Source organism: Teleopsis dalmanni, chromosome 2 (genome assembly GCF_002237135.1).
Source record: "Teleopsis dalmanni isolate 2A chromosome 2, ASM223713v2, whole genome shotgun sequence".
Taxonomy (NCBI): Eukaryota; Metazoa; Arthropoda; class Insecta; order Diptera; family Diopsidae; genus Teleopsis; species Teleopsis dalmanni.
Window position 1 is genome coordinate 48,189,176 of NC_051847.1, and position 10,706 is coordinate 48,199,881.

The 10,706-nt window shown below is 31.2% G+C and overlaps 1 protein-coding gene across 1 annotated transcript; it reads left to right on the forward strand.

The window, feature by feature from the left end:
- Positions 1-2,030: 2,030 nt before the first annotated feature.
- On the forward strand, positions 2,031-10,458 carry LOC119675698. Its single transcript, XM_038086905.1, has 10 exons — positions 2,031-2,231; positions 6,550-6,787; positions 6,846-7,052; positions 7,129-7,279; positions 7,345-7,631; positions 7,708-8,097; positions 9,095-9,484; positions 9,543-9,779; positions 9,838-10,159; positions 10,225-10,458. The coding sequence occupies exons 1-10, from the start codon at positions 2,216-2,218 to the stop codon at positions 10,327-10,329; spliced, it is 2,343 nt and encodes a 780-aa protein (XP_037942833.1). The 5' UTR covers positions 2,031-2,215; the 3' UTR covers positions 10,330-10,458.
- The last annotated feature ends 248 nt before the right edge of the window (positions 10,459-10,706 follow it).

Genomic DNA, 10,706 nt, shown 5'->3' on the forward strand with positions numbered 1-10,706 from the left:
AATCAATTTTACGCTCTTACTGACCATAGGCTTGTAGGCATGAGTTCGGTACAGTTCTAAAATCGACTGCTAAGTACGCCACTCCTACCGATCAGACAACATTCTCTAAGTTTACAAGAAAATTTTCAGTTGCATTTAAAAATATCGTCAGAGAAAAAAAATATCTGAGGCGGATGTGTGAAAAGTATAGAATACCCACGATTAAATGCAACTTTTTGCCCATTAAAAACGCCTGAAAATATATTGCTCACAGAGATGGCAAATATTCTGAACACTTGCGTACAAAAATTACCACGACTACTTATGGTAGTCGGTAAGAAAATTAAAAATACCTAAGGAGAGTATACCACCGCAAGGCAAGCCTATGGAAAATGAGATAGCAACGAAGTAGATAAAGCAAATGTGTTCGCATACCATTTAAGCCAGGTATTCCAGCCAAATCTCCAGACTAATAACATTTAAGCATTTGAAGATAAAAAATTATGCTTTACTACCTTTCTTGATATAGACTAAACCTTTGACAGGTTTTGGAATACTGGTCTTACTTATAGCATTAAGGAACATACTCCCAACTGCACTCAGAAAATACAGAGTCATATCTACAGAACAGGAAATTTCATATAAAATTTGAAAGATATACAACAGCTAATGTCAACATAAATGTTTAAGGCAGTATTCTTGGTCCAATACTTAACGTTCTGTTTACTGCGGATATATTATACAACTCTCGTCTTGTCACTTTTACATTTGTTGATGACATTGGTATCCTTAGTTCTCATCAAAATAGATTCACAACATCTAGAGACAATTGAATACCTCGAACTGATTGATGTATTCGCATAAACGAAAGTAAAAGCACGTATGTAACGTTTACCTTACGTAAGGACACATGTACCCCAGTTATCTTCAACAGCATCACAATTCCACAATCAAACAACGTATCGTATCTGGGTGATCATTTGGATAGAAAATTTACTTGGTGCAAACATCTTGAGGCTAAACAAGCTAAAATAAAGCTAAATGCACAAAAAGTTCACTAGTTATTGAAAAAACTTCAAGTTACGGCTAAACCACAAAGTGTTGCTCTATAATAGTTTACTTCAGTCAATTTAAAAATGTGGCGCTCAATTATGCGGCAATATGTGTTTTTCCAACATCAAGTTAATTCAGCTTACTCAATTCAAACTCTTTCGCTTTATTACTAGTGTTCTGTGGTATATAGGTTAGGTTAGGTTATACCAGCGATCCCTGGAGTTACCAGTAAAGAACTCGGAGTTTAATATCATCTAGAACCTTTGGAGAAGCCAAAAATGCTGTTTAGTGTCATGTATTCTAATTGATCAAGATCCTCAAAAAAAGGGGCTCCCAAAGTGTTGAGTCACTGCCGTGTATGAGCTGGACATATAAGAAGTGGTATATAAGAAGTAATAAAATTAATGAAGATCTGAAAATATCACTCATCAAATTTGAACTTATTAAAATCAAATGCAAGCACAAACAAAAATTTTAAATTTCTTCAAACCACCTAGCAAGGCATCTACTGCTAAGCTGGCCTTCTTCAAGATCACGCAGAAAAGTTGTACCAACGCTTTGCTTTTTACTTTCATATTTTCATTAAACTATTAACTTCATTTAAACTCTGTTTTCTTTTATTCATGAAATAACTCTTTAAATATCAGCTATTAACTTTAATTATTATTAATTAACTCTAACTAACTAACTATAGTTATCAGTTATTTTTATTTGCTTTAGTTTTTTCAAGATTTGAAGACTTATTGTAAGACTTCTTATAAAAGAGATTCAATAAATAAATAAATATGAAAATAAATATAATTTTATAAAGCTGTTTAATAATACTTACAAATATTAAACGTCTGTGCCAAATCGGATAATGTAAGAATTTGATAAATAATCAGATTAGCAGTTTAGCAGTTTAGCAGTATAAAGTAGGCTGTGTTCCTTCATCACATTTTTTCTTGGAAACGTTATAATTTCCTCATAATTGTATTATAAACAGAGCTTAAGATTTTAGGAATATGTGTTAATGCATTTTCAATGTGCAACTAACTTAAGAAGTAAAAAGTAAGCGTCATTTAAGTTTCTAGACTTCGAGTGTGAAGACGTATTTTTTATACGGACTATAAGTTCTAACTATAATTTTTGTAAAAAAAGTTTTTTCTAAAAAGTGTTAAATTTTTATAAAACTTTCATAAAAATGGGCAACCGATTCGGTAAGTAAATTGTTTTTCTACTTTTTATTTCTTTTTATTCACATGCGCATCCATATTTCTGGGTGCATTATTATATGTCACCACCGTGGACTTCAACTTTGAAATAAAATGCAGATTAAGTGATTGCTCTACATACCATGAAGATTGAATCTTCCGTAATAAATCGTATTTAGTAGTAAAAACGAGCAATTTTCTTTATGGTAACTAAATTATCCATTCACCGCAATAACGGCGTCCATGCAATGGAACAGAAAAATCTTCAAATTGCAACTATTTGACAAGTTTTAATTTATATCAAATTACATCCATTTAATTTAAAAACATCTTAATATATTTTTGGCTTTTTTTTATAAAAAAAAATAGATAAAGACTCCTAAAAAATATATAATTAAATTTTTTTGCTCTCTCATAACTTCTTTGCTTATACGACATCCGAACAAAATCCCGTTAGATGACGTCCAATGTCATAAAAAAAACGATAAAAGAAAAAAGATAAAGAAATGAAAGAGAAATGCACATTGAAAATATCTTAATATATTTTTGAGTTCCTTATGTAAAGAAAAGAAATAGATAAAGACTATTAAAAATTATATGATTAAATTTTTTTTGCTCTTTCATAACTTCTTTGTTCATACGACATCCGAACAAAATCCCGTTAGATGACGTCAAATGTGCCTAATTTATTTTCGGCTACATAAAAAATGAACAAAAAATGATAAAAAAAGAGATGAAAGAGTTATGAAAAATAAATGCACTTTGAAACCATCTTAATATATTTTTGGTTTTTTTTTATAAAAAAAAATAGATAAAGACTCCTAAAAATATATATAATAAAATTTTTTTGCTCTCTTATAACTTCTTTGCTTATACGACATCCGAACAAAATTCCGATAGATGACGTCAAATGTGCCTATTTTATTTTCGGCTATAAAAAATTGTACAAAAAATGATAAAAAAAGAGATGAAAGAGTTATGAAAAAGAAATGCACTTTGAAAGCATCTTAATATATTCTTGGGTTCCTTTTCTAAAGAAAAGAAATAGATAAAGTTAACTAAAAAATATATAATTAAATTTTTTTGCTCTCTCATAACTTTTTTGTTTAAATGACATCCGAACAAAATTACGATAGATGACGTCAAATGTGCCTATTTTATTTTCGGTTACAAAAAAAATGTACAAAAAATGATAAAAAAAGAAATGAAAGAGTTACGAAAAAGAAATACACTCTAAAAGCATCTTAATATATTTTTGGGTTCTTTTTCTAAAGAAAAGAAATAGATAAAGTTAACTATAAAATATATAATAAAATTTTTTTGCTCTCTCATAACTTCTTTGCTCATACGACATCCGAACAAAATTCCGATAGATGACGTCAAATGTGCCTATTTTATTTTCGGCTAAACAAAAAATGATAAAAAAGAGATGAAAGAGTTATGAAAAAGAAATACACTTTGAAAGCATCTTAATATATTTTTGGGTTCTTTTTCTAAAGAAAAGAAATAGATAAAGTTAACTAAAAAATATATAATTAAATTTTTTTGCTCTCTCATAACTTCTTTGTTCATACGACATCCTAACAAAATTACGATAGATGACGTCAAATGTGCCTATTTTATTTTCGGCTAAACAAAAAATGATAAAAGAGAGATGAAAGAGTTATGAAAGAGAATTGCACATTGTTTAACGTACCACAAAGAATCAGTATGTATACGTAATAATTGATAATTCTGTAAAAAATATATCTACATGCAAAACAAGACACATAATTTTAATACTTAGAGTATACTCATAAAAAGACTCATAAAAGGCAAGTGCACAAAATATTGTTGAGTATTTGTAATACTGAGTGTGGGTACAATTGAGTGAGAGTCACAAGAGTGCAAATAATTTTGTTTATAGAGTCAATGAGTATTTAATACAGTGTGCATCAGCAACAAAGTCGCTGATCATACTGCGGGTAGACATGGTTTTGTAATTGCCTAAGCATTTTCAATTGCACATTTTTGACTACGAAAATAAAATAAGCAAAATGCAAAAGCAACAACAAAACCGCACACAATACCAATGTGTGTGCATGTACCTGTGTAGAATCGTGTGGAGTCGTAAACAAAGTTAATGAGAATATTTTGCGTTTTTGTTGTTGCAAAATGCAAATGCAACAACAAAACCGCACACAATACTAATGTGTGTGCACGTACCTGTATACATTCGTGTGGAGTCGTAAATAAAGTTAATGAGAATATTTTGCGTTTTTGTTGTTGCATTTGCATTTTGCTTATTTTCTTTTCGTAGTCAAAAATGAGTAATTGAAAATGCTTAAGCAAGTTCAAACCCTGCTGGTAGACTCTGGTGGGGCATAAGGCCGCAACGATTCTCTTAAACCGTACTCTGTTAGGTGCTTCTCTGCATATATCGTTTCATATGTAGTCCGCTTCTATCATTTCTCTTTCAATCATTCTTCTCCAAGTTAAAGCCGGTGCATCAGGGCGTCTGCTGCCTTGTGAGTTCCATGTCAAAGCTTGTTGTGGAATGTATTTATTTGGTCGTCGGATAGTATGTCCCATCCAATTCTATTTTTTGCATTTTTATTTCGGTTACAGCAGGCTTTCTGATTTTTTTGGAGCAAAAGTTTTGCATTTGATATGTGATTAGGTCACCATATTTCTAGAACTTTCCGCAGGCATTTATTTAAAAATATTTTCATCTTCCTTTCTATCTGTTTTGAATGTTTCCATGTTTTGCAGCCATAATAAAGGACTGCTTTTACATTTGAATTGAAAATACCCATTTTTGTTCTTCTGTTAAGTTTGCCGCGATTTCCATATATTCTGCAATTGTCCAAACACTGCTTGTGCCTCCTTAATGCGGGTTGCAACGTCTTCGTCCGATCCGTTTTTGTTTGTTACCACACTTCCCAAGTACGTAAAAGCACTTACACATTCTATCTCTTCACCGCTTGCTTGCAGACGAGCGTCTTATGTCACGCCATAACCACCATACATACTTTTGATCTTGCTTATATTTATTTCAAGTCCCACACGCTGAGCAGCATTTCTTACTCGCTCAAACATATTTTGTAGTTCGATATGCCTATGGATCAATAAAATAAAATCATCGGCAAAATCTAAATCTTGCAGGTGCTCGAATAGGCCGGATTGAATACCACGGGTGTTTCTAAGGGCTTTGTTCAGAATTTCGTGTAGCGTTAGAATGACTAGGAGAGGTGACAGAATACATCCTTGTCGAACTTTCGTTTCTACTCGAAAAGCCTCAGGCAGTTCTTTTTTGTGTACAACTCTACATTTTATGTTGTTGTATATTTGTTTGATGAGATTTATGGTTTTTGTAGGCATACTTATTTTCCATAACATATTCCAGATAAATTTGCGTTTGAGGCTGTCAAATGCTTTTCTGAAATCTAAAAAAACTACATATATGGGTGCTCGAAACTAATTACATTATTCAAAGCTGATTCTGAGGGTATTTATAAGACCTACACATGATCTGTTTCTGCGGAAGCCATGCTGGTTTTCCCTTAAGATTTTTTTTGTAGCTGTAGAGATTCGCTTGAGTTTATAATATTAATGTTACATGGATTTTCTTTAAACTCATTAATTATACAGCTAAAATAATTTATTTTTAATTATAATTTAATTTGTTTAATTAAAACTTGATTTGTGGTTTTCAAAGTATTAGATATTATTTTAAATTATGAAAAATTGATCATTATGTAAAATAAGATTTTGGTTGTTAATTAAAATGTGTATAATTTCATTTTTTTTAGAATTGTTGTTTATTAATTAAAATTATTTTTATTTTCTAGAGGTAAAATTAATTTTTTTAAATATAGCAAGAATTGTAATAATATTTTTATTTAATTGATTAAGATGAGTTTTTATGTCTCTTATTTTATTAATTTCTTTTTTAGTAAAATTTATTATAGATAGGGGTATATATATTATGAAATATATATTCATATATAATTATTATATATATATATAATACATATTTGTATTCTGTATTTTGTTTGTGTTTTTGAGTAAAGTTACTAGGTATGCAGTTGTTTTTTGATTTTAAATTAAAGTTTGTTTTAGGTCGAAAATATACCAGCCTGAGAGATGATTAAGAAAAAAATACTTTCAGAAATATGAAAACTATTATATAATTTTATCACATTTTCAATAGCTCCAGTCAGCAGTATATTGCTCAAAGCTTATTTAAAATTTTCAATTAATATATTGTTTTAGTGCTTAAAAACATTATACAAAAATAACTTCGTAAAAAAAATTTAAAAATATTTTTTTATTTAATTTTTAGCTAGAGTTTTCAAGGAGTATAACACCAATGCTACTCAGACAGATCTGGCTGGCGATGGTTGGCTCGCCGATGATAGAAATGCAGCTCAGCAGCCGGCTGACCGAAATTTTTCCGTTGTTGACAATCATGCAATAGTTTCTCATGTTAGCTCGATTGCTGATCATGAAGCTATAGTTACTAGTGTTATGCCAAATATCGACCATGATACAATGGATACTAGCTCCGACCAACACAATTGGTGATTTTAACTAAGTTCAAAATAGATATGTGTTTTCTACTCTATACTGATTTTTTAGCGAGACAATTGGGCTCCGTCGACCAGATGTCGAGAATAGAAATGCAGCGGAGCTGCCGGTTAATCAAAATTTAACCGTTGTTGATCGTAAATTAGGAGTTACTGACGTTAGGTCAATTGCAGAATGTAATACTGCTGTAGCAGGTATTATATCAAATGGTGAGCATGACAAACCAGATGTGAATACTTATTCTAACCCTGCGGAAAGGTAATTTTAAGAAAATTTAAAGCAGATATTTGTTCACATCTTTATATTAATTTTTTATTATAATAAATAAATGTAGCAATGCAACAGATAATGATGTGGGTTCCAGTTGTTATATGACCAGAAGTAAAAGAAAGATCCGTGGACCGGCGGCAAAGTTTGGGGTTACTCATAAGTTAAAAGAAGTTCGATTTCAACATGAATTTGAAAAGATTACTAAAAATGTAAAAGTGAGTTATACTATTGTCAATAAAAACTAAAAATTACGATATGTAACACCTTTGTAAATCATTAGAATAAAAGAGGAGTTGAACGATTGTTGAGGAATTTGAAAAGTAAACAGAAGCGGATCAATGGGTCAAAGGTTGCAAAGGTTATTGAGTCAACCGGGTGCGGTCAACCAGAAGTCGAGAATATAAATGCAGCTGAGCTGCCGATTAATCAAAATTTATCCGTTGTTGATCGTAAATTAAGAGTTACTGACGTTAGGTCAATTGCAGAATGTAATACTGCGGTTGCAGGTATATCAATTGTTGAGCATGACAAACCAGATGTGAATACTTATTCCAACCCTGCGGAAAGGTAATTTTAAGTAAATTCAAAGAAGATATTCGTTCACATCTTTATATTAATTTTTTATTATAATAAATAAATGTAGCAATGCAACAGATAATGATGTGGGTTCCAGTTGTTATATGACCAGAAGTAAAAGAAAGATCCGTGGACCGGCAGCAAAGTTTGGGATTACTCATAAGTTAAAAAAAGTTCGACTTCAACATAAATTTAAAAAGATTAATAAAAATGAAAAAGTGAGGGTCAATGGATCAAAGGTTGCAAAGGTTAATGAGTCAACTGAACGCAGTCAATCAGAAGTCGAGAATATAAATGCAACTGAGCTGCCGATTAATCAAAATTTATCCGTTGTTGATCGTAAATTAAGAGTTACTGACGTTAGGTCAATTGCAGAATGTAATACTGCGGTTGCAGGTATATCAATTGTTGAGCATGACAAACCAGATGTGAATACTTATTCCAACCCTGCGGAAAGGTAATTTTAAGAAAATTCAAAGAAGATATTCGTTCACATCTTTATATTAAATTTTTACTTTAATAAATGAATGTAGCAATGCAATAGATAATGATGTGGGTCCCAGTTGTTATATGACCAGAAGTAAGAGAAAGATCCGTGGACCAGCAGCAATGTTTGGGATTACTCATAAGTTAAAAAAAGTTCGATTTCAACATAAATTTAAAAAGATTACTAAAAATGAAAAAGTGAGGGTCAATGGATCAAAGGTTGCAAAGGTTATTAAGTCAACTGAGCGTTGTCATCCAGAAGTCAAGAATATAAACGCAACTGAGCTGCCGTTTAATCAAAATTTATCCGTTGTTGATCTTAAATCAAGAGTTACTGATGTTAGGTCAAATGCAGAATGTATACTGCGGTTGCAGGTAATCAATGTGAGCATGACAACCAAATGTGATACTTATTCAACCTGCGGAAAGGTAATTTTAATAAAATCAAAGAAGATATTCGTTCACATCTTTTAATTAATTTTTATTATAAAATAAAGTAGCAATGCACAGATAATGATGTGGGTTCCAGTTGTTATATGACCAGAAGTAAAAGAAAGATCCGTGGACCGGCAGCAAAGTTTGGGATTACTCATAAGTTAAAAAAAGTTCGACTTCAACATAAATTTAAAAAGATTAATAAAAATGAAAAAGTGAGGGTCAATGGATCAAAGGTTGCAAAGGTTAATGAGTCAACTGAACGCAGTCAATCAGAAGTCGAGAATATAAATGCAACTGAGCTGCCGATTAATCAAAATTTATCCGTTGTTGATCGTAAATTAAGAGTTACTGACGTTAGGTCAATTGCAGAATGTAATACTGCTGTAGCAGGTATTATATCAAATGGTGAGCATGACAAACCAGATGTGAATACTTACTCCAACCCTGCGGAAAGGTAATTTTAAGTAAATTCAAAGCAGATATTTGTTCACATCTTTATATTAATTTTTTATTATAATAAATAAATGTAGCAATGCAACAGATAATGATGTGGGTTCCAGTTGTTATATGACCAGAAGTAAAAGAAAGATCCGTGGACCGGCAGCAAAGTTTGGGATTGCTCATAAGTTAAAAAAGGTTCGATTTCAACATAAATTTAAAAAGATTACTAAAAATGAAAAAGTGAGGGTCAATGGATCAAAGGTTGCAAAGGTTATTAAGTCAACTGAGCGTTGTCATCCAGAAGTCAAGAATACAAACGCAACTGAGCTGCCGTTTAATCAAAATTTATCCGTTGTTGATCTTAAATCAAGAGTTACTGATGTTAGGTCGGTTGATAGCTATGAAGCAGTTACGGGAGTTATGGCAAATGTTGAGTATAAGACAATAGATATGGATACTAGCTACAACCAATACAATCGGTAAGTTTAACTAAGTTCAAAGTAGATATGAGTTTTTAACTCTATACTGATATTTTAGCGAGACAATTGACTATAATACTACTGCTACTCAGACAGATCTGGCTGGCAGTGACTGGCTCACCAATGACAAAGATGTAGCTGAGCAGCCGGTTATGCGAAATTTGTCCGTTGTTGATCCTATATCAAGAGTTACTGACGTTACGATGTTTGCTGACTATGTAACTGTTATTGGTGTTATGGCAAATGTTGAGCATAAGGCAATAGATATGGATACTAGCTACAACCAACACAATTGGTGATTTTAACTAACTTTAAAATAGATATGTGTTTACAACTTTTTACTGATTTTTTAGCGAGAGAACTAAACACTGTCCATCAGATTGCAAGAATCGAAATACAGCTGAGCAGCTGGTTGAGCAAAATTTATCCATTGTTGACGATAAAGAAGTAGTTGGTGATATTAGGTCGGTTGCTAATTATGAGACCATATACACTAATGTTAAGCATGACACAATAGTTGTGAATACTTGTGATAATGATGTGGATTCCGGATGTTATATAACCGGAAGAAAAAGAATAGCACATGGACCAGTAGCACCTTCGGAGGTTACTGCTAAGTTAGAAAGAATTCGAAATAGATGTGAAGTTAAGAATGATGTTAAAAATGAAATTAAAGTAAGTTCTAGTATTGTTAATAATAATTTAAAATTACGTTATTTAACACCTTTGTAAATCATTAGAAAGAGGATCGAATTGAACGAGTGTACAGGAATTTTAATACTTACCAACAGCGGTACAAGGAACCAAAGGTTGTTAGTAAGAATTCGTTTTCGAAAATATATTAACGAGTTAAGAATTGTTCGCCTTAATTAAAAATAGTTTTTAACAGACTGTATTTGAGTTGCAATGTTGGTAACCTTTTAGCTTCATAATCAATAAATTATTATTATTATTGGCATTACTATTGTTGGTATTACTATTATTAATTTATCATAATTGTTCACATCAAAAAGAACTTAAGTCAACTATTTTTATTATCTTATGAACACTTTTGTAACAGTTTTTAGATTAATAAAAATACTACCAGGTTTGATTTTTTACTGCTAGTATATATAGTTTTGTTCTAGTTTCAATCATTTTTTCAAAATACAAGTTTGTTTTGAGACGATGTTTGCCAGAGTAATGTAATGTTTAATTTAATTTTTAAAGTCGATCATGATGA